Below are 14372 nucleotides of genomic sequence, written 5' to 3'. Positions count from 1 at the left end.
GTGTCTGGTGTGTGTTTGTACATAACTAACATGCAATAAGATTATGCACATTTTCCTTTGTTTTGGACATTTTCTGGAAACTTGACCTTTGTTAATGGAATTAAGATTTATTAGTATAGTGGTTAACTGAAAATATCATGCATAATCACATTATTCATTTTTTTGCTTGCTTTTTTAATAGCAAGAGATCAGAGTTAGAACACCAGAGGTAACAGTTGGTGTAATGCAGGAGTTGAACAGACGAGGAACACTGAAAAATGCACTGGCAGGCAGAGATGAGAAACAGCTTAGCCTGTTGCTTAGTTTTTTGCTCAGGTAAGTGAGCACTTTTCTGTGCCGAGGTGTTAAAACTGGTTTTGAGCACTTCTAAACAGAATTGTCTGTATGAATGTTTATTGTGGTTAACTCAAAAATGAAGTTGCATCATGTCCTGCTTTTGCAGATCCTGAGATACCCAACGTTATTTTTCCCCAAGGCACTGTGCTGTGGAACCTTGTTTTTAGTGCAAATGGCAGTATGCATTACAGGTGTAAGATATGATCTCAAACATTTCTGCTAATTCTAATAGGCAAGATGGGGCTGGAATTTATTGGTGAAAACTGGCAAAGGAACCAAGGTATTGGGAGCAAATAACTAGAAAAGCAAAGGGAATAGAATGGGAAGAGGCCAAAAATTTGTTTGGACTTGTGGGTTAGAGATTGCCTTCCCTATCAAGGATATATTGATATCAGAGTATAGACAAAGGGAAAGAAATAGGGGGCTCCTAAATGAAAGACCAGCACTGGTAGAGTTTTTAATAGACTCTAGAGCAGAAGCTGCCATTAAAAAAAGGAATAATTACTAAAATACTGCATGAAAATTTATAAAACTCAATCAGAGGAGCTTAGAAAAGATTGGCAAGAGAGATTGGATAAACAATTCACAAAGAGACAATGGGGGGATATATGTACATCTCCCAAATATGCAACAAAGTCTAGAAGATTTAGGATCTTTGCTTGGAGAAGATTGCATGGATATTTTTATACCTTAAATAGACTCCAAATAATTTTTCCTCGGGTGGATAGCACATGTTGGTGGTGTCAGGCAAGAAAGAGGTAGCTGGGAGCATATTTTTTGGAAGTGTGATGAGCTGGCAGACCTTTGGGATTCCCTGCGGACCGCTCTGTCGGAGATGTGATTTTTTTGAGTTATACTACAGATTGGAATTGTCTAGACATAGTAAAGCCTTGCTGAGTTTAATTATGGTGGCTGCCAAAACAGCAATTACTAGAAAATGAAAATCAAAGTCTAAACCAACTTTACTAAAAGTAGTGAATATAGTAATGGAGATAAAACAACTGAATTGGGATCTTTACAAAAGAGAAGGAGCAAACTACATAGAAAAAATGGGAATTATGGGAATAGTATATGCAGAGCAGGAACAAGGTTTGAGGCTCCAATGCCTCTTTTGGTCACCTCCACTTTGGTGCCACTAGTGGACCTCACTGTGGCACCATAACAGACTCTTCGTCCTTCAGTTCCTTTTGAACCATGTTTTCCTCAGGTTCAGGGTTGGGGCTGTAGGCTCTTCAGTGCTGGGCACAGTCTGAGCATGTCTATGGCTTCGTCTGTGGCACCAGGAGTTATGTTGGCACAGACTCTTCCTGAGGCTCTTCTCTTGGGAGCAGGTTTGGCGGACTGGGGTGTGACCCCAGTTCCGAGGTTGTCCTCCTCTGTTCTGGGCTCCCATCCCTCTTCGGGCAGACCTGCTTTCCGGGCAATGGAGAGAGCACTTGCTTCTGGAAGCAGACCACTGGCGTCAGAACCCCACACGTTCCTTCCCCCTAAGCTGCAGATGTCACAGGCCACCGATTTGGGACAGCGGGTAAGCCCTATTGCAGGGCACTCCTTATGAGTCCTCCTCAGAAGTTCCCACTGGAGTGGTTCCATGGAAGACGTTGTGCAAGAAGAAGCACGTAGACTCCCCAGAAGAGTCTCTCTCACGGAGGATACAGATTATCGAGGCAGAGGTGGTCCCCATAACCGGGGACCCAGAGATTCTTTCTCTGGTCAGTCCATCCAGTGCTCCTGAAGAGCAGCCCAATTGCTTTCCTCTGGAAGCAGTCAGGGGCAAGTTTCTCTCTGCACCATGCTGCCTGGCAATCCATAACTACTGACGATTGGGTGCAGAAGATAATAACCAGAGGCTATCACATCCCCTTTGACTCTTACCCAAAGTCACCAAGACGTATCCTTGATGTTCCACCCAGTCAAAGGGAACCAGCATCTCTGGAAATAAAAAAGCTGTGCCAAAAGAGAGTCATCCAAGCAGTCCCACCAGAACAATGTGGATCTGGATTCTACTCATGGTTCTTTTTGGTGCCAAAAAGACGGGGGACTTGGAGACCTATTTGGATCTCAGCATTTTAAACAAGTCTGTCACCCAAACAAAATTCCAGATGGTCACAGTTCAGTCCATGCTCCCTTTCCTGGGGAATGGCGATTGGATGTGCTCCATGGACCTTCAGGATGCTTATTACCATATTAAAATGGACAAATGCTCCAGGTGGTGGCTTCGCTTCCAATTGGGAGCCAGTCACTACCAATTTCTTGCCCTGCCTTTTGGAGACTCTACAGCCCCCAGAGTGTTCACCAAATGCATGGCGGTACTAACAGCTCACTTGAGACTGCAAGGATTCCAGGTTTTCCATATTTAGATGACTGGCTTTTTACCGCCCCCACCAAGCATCTACTGGTAATGGTCCTCAAATACACTCTTTCCCTGGCAAAACTGTTGGGAATTGCAATAAATTGGGAGAAATCCAACCTGACACCGACCCAGTCCATAGAGTTCATAGGAGCAATATTCGACACCCGCTCCTGTCTGGTCTCCCTCCCGGACCACAGATTACAAAGACTGAGGCTTCAACTACAGGTGATACTCTGTCAAAACAAGGTTTCAGCACGGGAGGTCCTCTAGCTCCTAGGTCCGATTACAGCTTCTATTCCAATGGTACTTCTTGCAAAACTTCATATGAGGCCACTTCAGTGGCTTCTACTATCTCAGTGGTACCCAAATCTTCATCCTTTATCCTTTCAGGTTCGGATAACCAACCTTTGCAAGTAGGACTGACTTTGGTGGATGAGACCAGAATCAGAGCTTTGGAGCAGTCCCTTCCAGCCTCCTCAGCCCACAGCCACGGTGTCCATGGACCCTTCCCTGATGGGGTGGGGGGGCGTTTTCAGGGAATGTCAGTCCAAGGCACATGGTCCATGATGGAGGCCAATCTGCATATCAGTGTTCTAGAACTGAGGGCAGTGCTTTTAGCGTTGCAAGCATTCTAGTCTGTTCTTCCTTCTGGAACAATTGCCATCCACTCAGACAACATATCAGTAGTCTGGTATATCAGCAAGCAAGGAGAAACCAAATCCTATCCCCTATGTTGAGAGGCCATGAAAATTTGGCAATGGGCAATAACTTCCAATGGCTTTCTGATAGCAAAACATATTCCCAGGGATTCCAGCGTGATTTCAGACAAACTTGGATGTTTTTTCCTGCCTCACGAGTGGTCCCTCAATTTGTCCATAGCGACAGAAATTTTCAACCATTGGGGCCGACCTTGCTGTGACCTATTCGCTACCCCATCAGACCACAAATGCACCAACTACTTTGCCCTAATTCCCCCCAGGGACGCTCTTACTCACTGTTGACCCATGGGACTTCTGTATGCTTACCCTCTCATCCCCCTGATCCCCCAATTCTTGAAGAAAGCCCTCTGGTTGAAATGCAAAGTGATCCTCATAGCACCTTATTGGCCTCGACGGGTATGGTTCCCCTTTCTCCAGCCTCACCTTCTATGCCGACTGTGGATTCTGGATCCAACTCCAGACCTGATCTCTCACCCCCACAGGTTGAGTTACCCAAACTTATTCAGTCTCAAGTTGACAGCTTGGTTTCTCCACTTCTGCTGATCGCCAGGCAGAATAACCTCCCCTTCCTAGTGTGTGATCTTATTTTGGCTTCCCACAAGCCATCCACTAGAAGACTTTACCTTGACAAATGGAAGAGATTTTCGATCTGGTCTAAGCAGAGAAAGCTAGATCCGTACTCAGTCCCAGTTACTATAGTACTACATTATTTATCAAATTTCTTCGAAAAGGTGGTGTAGCTTCTACTATACGAGTCCATCTAGCCACTATTTCGAACTTCCGTAATGGTTTTGAGAATTCTTCTTTGATTTCACAGTCTATGCAAAGCCTTCATAAAAGGAGTCTCACATATTTAGACCTCCAATTAAACAACCTATCGAACCATGGAACCTTACATTAGTCCTACAATCTTAGACACAACCCCCCTTTGAACCTGCTGCGATTTGTGACATCAAGTTTTTTTCCTGGAAGTCTCCCTTTCTGGTGGCCATCACATCAGCTAGGCAAATTTCTGAGCTCCACGCTGCATGCGTAAAACGCCCCTATTTGGTCTTCCACAAGGACAGAGTATCACAGCGGACAAAACCCTTCCTTTCTCCCTAAGGTAATTTCGGATTTCTCCATCAATCAGTCTGTTGACCTTCCTGTTTTTTTCCTGAATTTTCCTAATAAAGGACAGTACTTTCTGCATTCATTGGACGTGCACAGACAGTTGAGATTCTATCTGGATAGGATGAAAACAATACGCAAATCATATCAACTGTTTTTCTTTTTCTGGCCCTAAAATGGGTAAGTCTGTGTCTAAAGTGGCCTTTTCTAAATGGCTCAGAGAGTGTATACTTTTCGTTTATCATCATGAGAAAAAACCTGTACCACAAAAAATCAAGGTGCACTCCACTAAATTTGTGGCATTCCATTCGAGAGCTTCTTTGGATGATATTTGTGCAGCAGCAACATGGGTTACTCCTCATACCTTTAATAACCCATTGCAAATTGGATTTGGTTCCTTTGGCTCAGTGTTGCTCAGGAATATCCTTCCATAAGGGCCACCCAAGTGAATAAAGATAGTTGGAGATGCTGTCCCATCAGTGAAGAATGAATGAAGGTTAACCATATCAGATAAAGAAGTTGTCTTACCACAACATTCCATCTGTGTTGTTCTTCATTCATTCATTACGTCCCTCCCTCCTGCCCCCTTCAAAGGCTCCTGGGGGACACTTTGGGTCCAAGTGCTGAGTTAGGGCACTTGCGCAGAAACTGCTTCTGGCTTACTGATAATGGGCAAACTCTATCTGAGGTAACGGGAGACTGATAGTATGTGTAAAAACATAGCTTGAGAGTTTTTGGCTGGCGCAAGCTTATTTATAAGGCTGGCTCAGTTCCAAGGATGGAACTGACATCCCATCAGTGATGAATGAATGAAGATCAACAACAGATGGAATGTTATGGTAAGACATAACATCTTTTTTTCTGCTTGTGCTATATATGAGTCTTAATTGCGTTGCTGTAAAATACCCCCTCAAATTAGGTAATCCTAGTCTGCCTTGTTTTTTGGTAGAATCATCTTATCCCACTTGACCCTTGCTGCCTTCTCTTCCCAGATAAAATCCTTCAACTCTTTTTTAATTGCTATTCACAACTTCTGCTGAATAACCATCCTGAAAACCTTTTTTATCAAATTCAGATGTTCATTTCTTTCCAGGTGCATCTCTTGTAGCATAGCTATTTGCAGTCTACATATTTTAATATAGTTCACTGCTCTTTGTGTTTTTTTATTTGTAAGGCCATTCAGGTTGAACGACAGTACAGAAAGCATCATTTTCTTATATAGTTATTATTACCACCTTTTATATATAACTGCACTTTTGCTAAATGTCTAGTTCCAACTTTTATGTTACATGCATATGCTGTTCAACAGGTTGATCTTTTATACAGTTGTTTCTTGTCATATCCATTTGCATCTGTCACATCTTACATAACTTTTTGTTTTGTTGAAAGCCCTCAAACAGAGCAAACAAAACCCCCAAAACCACTCCTAAAACCTATGCATTTAACAGTAACACACAAAACTATTTACATTTTCAAATATTGAAGTTTTTGCTTCCTAATAAGAACATATGTTCTAAACTGATAGCTACATAGACAGGCTAAAGTTAACCAAAAAGAAAGATTAGTCATGCTAAGACGCATGGTACAGCCGGTGCTATTAGTAAATGCTATTTGCTTTTGTATATCTTTATAACTCTCCCAGTTGAGAAAACACTTAAAAGCTTTCAGTAAACACTTTATCCAAGCCATTTCTCTTTATCAAATTGTCTTCTAGTGGCATGCAAACCAGACACAAAACTGCTTAAGGGTGCCTTATTTATCAGAAAAAAAGGCGTACAATATTCAATATTCTTTTTCATTTACATGATTTGTAATAAACTTGTTACTGGAGAATGTCTAGGGTTTTTACCCAGTCACTTCCCTATACAAGCGTGGAAAAAAGCACACTGATTTTTCGATTGTCATAGTCTCTTAACCAGACCCTTCCACTCTCCCCCATCTCCTCGCCTCCTCATTTTTTTCATTGTAGTGCCTACATTTCTCAAAACTGAACAAAGAACAAGAGAGAAGGGTGAACAAGAAAAAAAAAACATCTATTTATGTTAGTGTCCTCATTGCATTTAAACAATGAGAGAAGTTTTCTTCAAGTCTAACTGGTTTTATATTATCTTTAAACATGGGAAAACCCCTGATTTGTTTTCAGGGAACATTGTCATAGCCAGTTTCTCTGTTCTTTTTTCTTTTCCCTCAGCCATTCCCCTTCCACCAAACTGTCTCCAATTTCTCCTTATCAGATTGTCTCCATGGAGACATGAAGACCAGCTGCAGAAATGCTACTTAGTATACATATTTGCAAGTGCTAAAAAAACTTATAATATTCAGTATTTTTTTTTCATTTACTTGCTCTGCCTTCTTAAACCAAGGGTCCCTTAATCGGTCATTTCACCATGCAAGAATGAAAAAAAGCACATTAATTTGAACTCTGTCATGCCCCCCTTAACCATGCTCCCTTTTTCCTCTTTTTTATTTATTTTTTTTATCATTACATTGCCTGTGTTTCTGAAAATTGCAGAAGAAATAGAGGAGAGGGGAGAAATATAAAACCAGCACCTGTTTACAATCCCCATTGCACCCAAAAATAGCATGCAAACATACCTCTCAACTAGATTTCTGTCTTATTTTTGGTATGTTCCTCATAAAATGTGTGTTTTTTGGATTTTTGTGGCAAATCAGTGATTTAATTCCCTAAATAATGGCAGGCATGTGAGTTTCAGACTTCATATCCTTCAGAAAATGAATGGCAGCACAAGACATTTTATTCTAGCAACATTCTTAGTTTATAAAAATATGTAAAAGTTGTCCCTATTTTTTGTGGCTTTGATCCCCATTATTTTTGCCTTTGTTCAGATTTTTTGTGCTAAGAAGTTGAGAGCTATGCATGCAAAGAAAACCATGCAATATATACAGTACTATTAAGAGTTTTCTTTACTTGGCATTCTCCCTTCTCTTCCTCCAAGCATTTTTCTGAACATTAATGACATGAAGTGGGGCATGTACTTCAGAGTCCCTCCACTCAACAAACAAGTTTTGAAAAAGTCCTATATTTCCAGATTTTCTTGTGCTGTCATATTTCACAAATATAATTATTGCACTGTAATCCCACATTGTTACTGATTTTATTACTTTTCTTCTCCATCACCCATATTCTGTCTCTGCTTCATTTCCAACATACTCTCAATTCTTCCAATAAACTCTTATGCTTCCTTCCTTCTCTCCAACATTTTCCTTTGAAATTCTAGAAAAGGTTCACAGGTGCAGTCTCTCTGTGATCTTTATTACCAGAGAATCAAGAAGCCAAATCTCCTTCTGGTTCACAGCTCGGGTTGTGTTGGACTATCTTTTGTATTTCCTCCATAGCATGTGCGTCATCAAAAAGTGATTTTGTCCCACCAGAGAAGAATACCTTGAAGGTAGCTGGATACAGCAGTTTAAATCTCACACCTGTCTCGACATTCTCTGAATAGAAGAATGAATTTGCTTCTCTTCTGTCTGATGTACAATGAGTAATCATTCTCCACAAACACTCTGCTGTCTTCTACTTTTAGTATTTTGTCCTTATGACACAGTTTTGTCAGAATCAAGTCTTTCTGCTGGTAGGATTCCATCTTTACTATTAAACGTCTAGGTTGCTTTCTTATAGCTAGATTTGGAGCATACACACAATGTGCCATTTCAGCTAACAACTGCTGTGGAATACCAATCCAGTTGCTTATTTGTGCTTTCATAAATTTAATGCAGTCTGTTCCTTCCAGCTGAAAATATCAAGTTTTCCCTGCGTGCTCTGTCCTGTAATTCTGTTATTTTTTGAAACATCATCGCCTCCTGAGCAGTCTCATCCAGCCTTTTCTTTATTCAAACCTCTGATTTTTGCAGCTTTATCATGTCATCTGAATAGCTGTTTAAAGCTTCTTCCATGTTTGCGTTGATATACTCAGTCGATGTTTTGTTTATTTAAACCAGGTCTGTATGCAGTCGTCTTCTGTCTTTTTATAAGTTATTGGAAGTAATGTCTGAAGGTTATATTGCTTTTTGCGGAATAGCTGCAGAACATTCCCCAATCAGTGTTTTTTCCTTACTTTTTGTAGCTGATTTTTTCCAGATCTTCTGTATATCTTTATTTCTGGCATCCAGGCAGTGCACATACTAACGAGTTACTGAAATTTATCCATAAACACAGATCTACTGACCGTTGCTGAGTTTCTATTTTCACACAGGGAGAGCTAGAAATAAGTTGTTACCCAATGTGCAGCCATCTTAAAAGTCCCAGTTTGCTTTAGTGTTGATCATTTGAATGCAGTTCTTTTGTGCAGTATTTGATATCAGGAAATGTGTGAATATAAAAATCTAGTTCTAAAAGTTTTTTTTACCAAGCAAATACTCTTTTGATGAGCAATGATGTCTGAAAGAAAGAAAAAAATAAGCTGGATGATGAGGGCTGTTGCACGGCTTCCCCTGTGTCTTGTAGGTTTCCAAGAGTGGCGACTGCTTCACCTTCTGTTGCAAATTTAACTAAGGCTTAGCCAGACAAACGTACATCCAGATACATAACAGCTTCAGGTTTCTGCTGTTGTAGATGTTCCTCTCAGGAAATGAGTCAACATTTTTGTTTCATGTCAGAACTGGAACTGTCATAGCTTTTACCTCCACACAGAATTCCTTCAGCCATGTCTGTTCAGTCTCCTTGTTCCCTCTGAAGTCCCCCTCTATCAATGAGTCTGGACTGGGAGAACATGAGGAGGGCCTTGGTGAAGACATAGACTGAAATGGAAGTCCTCTTTGTCCCTCTAGTTCCATGGTAGCGAGAAAAGGTTCTACATTCCCTCCCAATTTGGATACATGCTCTCTGGTCCTCTGTGACAGTAGAATCAAGGCTGATGTTTCAGCTGCATGTTCCTCTCTCAGTACAGACCTTTATTTGGTGCTGAAATTTCCTCTGGCACCTGTACCCTGTATGCCAAACTTTTTGGAATTCAGTGCTGAGGCAGTCAAGAAGGAATCAACCCCAACCCTGGCACCAAAGACCTTTAGTACTGTTTAGAGTGTTGGATAACTTTGATGTTTGATGCCTGAGTCATAAAAGGCAGAGTTGGAAGCTAGACATTTTATCTTTTGGCACCATTGACCTCTACATGGCAGGATTTCCCAACATCAGGAGCTATAGTACAGCAGTCCTTATTAACAGACCACAACTGTATCCATTAATGCCTTTTCTTTTGTTCTCCTTTCCTCTACTTTATGCAGATGTCCTCTATTACTGCTATAGGATCTCTGGTTATATTTCTTGTTATGGGTTCCCCAAGTTTGGCTGGAACTTTTTCTGCTTTCTTTTACCCAAGTCATTGTACTAAAATGTTTGCACCCTAAAGTTAGCTAAAATGTTGCTTCACTACAGACTTTTAAAGTCATGTATACTACCAAAATACTCCTTTATTTCCCTTTAGCACTCCACAGTCGCTCCTATTCCTGTTAGTTACAGTTCTCCTTTTTTGGTCGTACTTTAAGCTCTTATTTCTGGCATGTTTTTAAATTCCAGTTTCACTTTAAACTCGCTTGCTCTCCCTTCTGAAGTAATTTCTATCTTCCTTAATAACTTTTGAATCATATATACTACCCAGTCCTCAAATTCCTCTTTTTTAATAGCTAAATAGGAAAGCACCAGTATCTCACTTTTTATATTACCCAATGTTATCTTAGCTTTTATTGGTGCATGATCTGGTGTAGTTATTGGATGGGTTTGAAGTCTTTAAGTACAAATGCTCCTATGAAATATAATTTCTTTCCAGTCAAGTCTAGTTATCCTAGCTTGAGAAATAATTTGTAAATGTTGTGCAAACTTCCGCTACTGAATTCACATCTTCCATGCCAGATATTCTCGTGTACGTCTTCAGATATGCAGCCTTTTTGCTATATTTTCCTTTTTAGGTCTCAGTGATGCATTCTGACTATTGCAAATTAGATTCCAGTCACTGCCTACAAGTACAAGTCCCTGCTGAAAGCTTATTTCTCCTAAAATAAGTTCCATAATAGTTCAAAGTGGAATGAATTAAATGCCAGTGTAATCCTCCTCCCCTACCAGTAAAACATCACTACCACAAATCTGCTGCTGTCTTTCCCCCTCTGTTATTTTTGGAATCCTCTCTCGCAGTCAGTATTACCACTCCCCTTTTCCATTGGCCCTTCTGCTCTGTTGAATATTCACCCTGAAATCCTTTGTCAAATTCACGTTTTTTCTATCCTTGTGCAGCTCCTGTAGCATTGCTCTTTGTAATCTACACTTAATATAATTCAGTACTCTCATCTTTTTGTCCATACCTGTAAAGCCATTTACTTTCCATGTCAATGTTGACAAAGTGGCTGTTACCTGATTAAAAAAATAGATATTGCTTCCACGTCTATATAATATACACAAGGGGTTTTCTTGAACATGTGCCTAGCTTGTTTAAATGCACATGTTTTGTATGCTGAGCTTTGTATGCAGTTTTGTTCTTATCGGTATTTGAACGTGTCATATTTTCCTTGATTTTTCTTTTCAATACAAACACTCAAAAAAGTGATCTGAAGTAGTTAACTTCATTTGTGCAGCAACCTGTGGGTATCGGATCCTATTTCGGATCTGAGCCGGCAGTTTTCAACAGCTTAGAGCCGAGCTCCTAGCTCCTCCCTCTACCCATAAACCCCTGCCAACCCTGACTGACCCCAGATCTAGTTTGCCGCAATTGTTGTCAGCAGCTGGATTCTTGAGCTCCGTCGTAGTGGTTTCTGTGAGAGAAAAAAAATAGAACATTTTTTTTTTTACTTTTTCTATACTTTAGTGTGAGTATTATGTGTTAGGCCCGTACCTGTTTCCCTTAGCTTAAATCTTCTTTAGTTTATATTTTTTTTCCCTCCCTCTCCCTTGCTGGTTCGTTAGGGTCTGCGTGTGTGTGTGTTGGGGCCTAGCGTGTGTGTTTCTTTAGTTTAAAATGTCTGAGGCCCCAAAACCTATCTTCTCGAAGTGCACCGAGTGTGGCAATAAGCTTTCACCGGCTGATGGCCACACTTGGTGTGTTCTGTGCCTTGGGATTGGACACCTTTCCTCTGGGTGTACCATCTGCATGGCGTTCAACCCCAGGGCACTCAAAGACCAGAGATCCAAGCTGATCCTGGCGGGTCTCTTGCCCCCAGATTCGGCTTCGGCCTCCGGTCCTACCGTGGCTACCTCCGCGGCTTCGGCAGCAGCCACTCCTGCCTCTCTCCCCCCGGCCGGAACTCAACCTCCCGCTGTAGGCCCGGAGGAGAGGGAGGCCAGGAAAGAAAAGAGGAGGGAGAAGCACCACAAGCGGAGGGCCGAGGCCTCTGCTTCGGCCCCTCGGCTAAGCGGTCTTCTCCCTCCAGGGCTTCCCGGTCTCCTCCTTCTCGGATCCGGTCCCCTTGTTTTTCACTGGGTCCTGAGGAGGGGGAGACCTGATCTCCTTCGAGGTCATCGAGGCGGCACTCCCGTCCCGCCTCTGTGGCCTCTTCGAGATCTACACGTAGCCTTTCCGACACAGACTTGGTCCGGATGATGCGAAGATTCCTCCAGGCCCAACTGCAGATGGGAGTGCTCCTGCCTCCCCCCCTCTGTGGGGGAGCTCGACCCCTTTCTTTGCCCCGATAGCTCCTTCTTCGTCCTGCTTCCCGGGTTCGGAGCCTTCGGAGCCGGGCAGCCTTGGAACCGGGGGTGGGTCGGTGCCGATAGTCTCGGGTACTTCGTCGCCGACTCTTCCCTCGTGCCTGTCGGGTCCGTTTTTGGCAGATCCGAGCTCTCGGAGCCGAGGGCTGAGCTTCGGATCCGAGGGTTTCAGTATGCCTTCGGCGCCGTGCAGGTCGGAGCATACTGGGCTGTCGGATCCGATTGCTTTGGCGCCGGTTCCGATCTGCCTGTCGGATCCGAGTGAGGGCCTGCTCTCGGATCCCAGAAAGAGCGGTTCTCCCTCGGCGTTCGACGTGGTGGAGAGGGCTCTGTCGACTGCTTCCAGGTCCCCGGTCCTTGCCACAGCTCCACCCCGCACTCCTTCTCTGTTGGGTCTGACTTCCATCACCCGGCCCCAGGGACAGCCTGCTTCAATGTCCCAGGTCCTTCCCTTGGAACAGGATGTTGCTGGTGAGTCCTCTTCGGACAGCCCCCCCCCCCGAGGAGATCCCCCACAAGCGGAAGTGCAGGAGGAGGCACTTGGACTCCCCTGAGTCCTTAACCGAAGACGCAGATTTGGAGGAGGGGGAAGGCTCCCCAAGGTCACCCCCCCGAGGATGTCCCCTTTGGGGACATCATGGAAATGCTTAGGATCAGAGGGGGGTGGTCTGCCCCAAAGCCGACCTCGGACAAAGCCGTATTCCTGGAGGCATTTGAAGCAGGCCCCTTCTACCTCTTGGGTGTCCCCTCCGGCCGACCCCCTGGTGGACCTGATTACCACCAGGGCGTGGAAGGAGCCGGACACTGTGGAGCCAGTCCCGAAACGCCCTGACAGGATCCTCAGTCCCCCTTCCGACAGGCCCCACTGGAGCAAGGGTCCCCCCATAGATGTCATGTTGATGGCGGTGGCCACAAAGAGGGAACTAGCTCAGGAGAGCCCCTCGGTCCACCCCCTGGGCAAGGAGTCCCGAGCGATGGACCGCCTAAGGAAGCAGGTGTTTAGTTCAGCGTCCTTCTCGGTGAGGTCATTGAACTACATGGCACACTTTATTTGGCTGCAGCGGGATCTTATGAAAGAATACGCTGCATCGCCCCCGGAGTCCATGTAGGCGGAGGACAAACAGTTGTACTCCACCCGTATGGCCACTCTTAGGTCCATTTCCAATACCTCTATGCGGCTACTATCCCATGCCACGGAAAGAGCCGCTAGAGCCAGCAGAGCAGGTCCCGTCATGGGGCGTCAGGCCTGGCTCTGGCATTGTGATTTCGCGGAACCCTTCAAGGTGTCTTTCGCAAATGCCCCTTTTGATGGTTCTTCCCTATTTGGGAAGACTGTTCGCGACACCTTGGTCCAGAGCGAAAAGTACGGGAAGACATCTGCCGTCGGAGTCTGCTTCTCTGCTCCCCAGAGGTCCTTCTCCAAGAACCAAAAGGGACAGAAGAAGATGTGGTTCCGGAAGTCACAACAATCCCAGTCCACTCCGGACCCCCAGTCCTTCCGCGGCAGAGGAGGACAGGGAGGATGCCGCCCTAGAGGCAGAGGGGCCCAAAGAACTTTGGGTCCAGAGAACCTTTCTCTGATCGGCCCACGCAACAGCCCTGAAAGGCTGCCCGACTGCTCCACTGTGGAGGCAGTCGGGCGGGCGTTTCTCGAGGCACCTGGCAGCTTGGGAGTCCATCAAGACAGACCGCTTGGGTGCTTCGCATCATATCCAGAGGTTACCAGATCCCCTTCTCTTGCCCTCTTCTCTTCCCCAAACACCTCCCCGATGTCCCACCCAATCAGAGGGAGGTCGCAACTGTGGAAATCCGGCAGCTCCTAGAAAAAAGAGCCATCCAACACATCCCCCCAGACCAGCTCGGATCGGGTTTTTACTCCAGGTTCTTTTTGGTGCCAAAAAAGACGGGGGACTTGAGGCCAATCCTCGATCTCTCCCTTTTGACCCTTTCAGTAACCAAAGAAAAGTTCCAGATGGTCACTCTTCAATCTATTCTCCTCCCCCTATTACGGGAGAATGATTGGATGTGCTCGATAGACCTCAAGGATGCATACTACCATATTCAAATGGACAGACGAACCGGGAGGTTTCTCCGCTTCAGGCTAGGGGCCAGTCATTACCAATTCAGGGCTCTCCCCTTTGGTCTCACCTCAGCCCCCAGGGTGTTTACCAAAGTGTTAGTATTGATAGCAGCCCACCTGAGT

At 44.3% G+C, this 14372-nt stretch overlaps 1 protein-coding gene across 1 annotated transcript in view; it reads left to right on the top strand.

Moving 5' to 3' along the window:
- Nucleotides 1-14372, top strand: part of UTP15 (UTP15 small subunit processome component) — a 1055146-nt gene that overhangs the window by 857952 nt on the left and 182822 nt on the right. The window contains exon 11 of the mRNA XM_044063945.1: nt 182-315. Coding sequence (XP_043919880.1) covers nt 182-315 — 134 coding nt within the window. The remainder of the gene's footprint in view (nt 1-181; nt 316-14372) is intronic.

Source organism: Protopterus annectens, chromosome 2.part2, assembly GCF_019279795.1.
Source record: "Protopterus annectens isolate FY-2018-M chromosome 2.part2, PAN1.0, whole genome shotgun sequence".
Lineage (NCBI taxonomy): Eukaryota > Metazoa > Chordata > Ceratodontiformes > Protopteridae > Protopterus > Protopterus annectens.
This window is presented reverse-complemented; position numbering and strand designations above follow the sequence as displayed.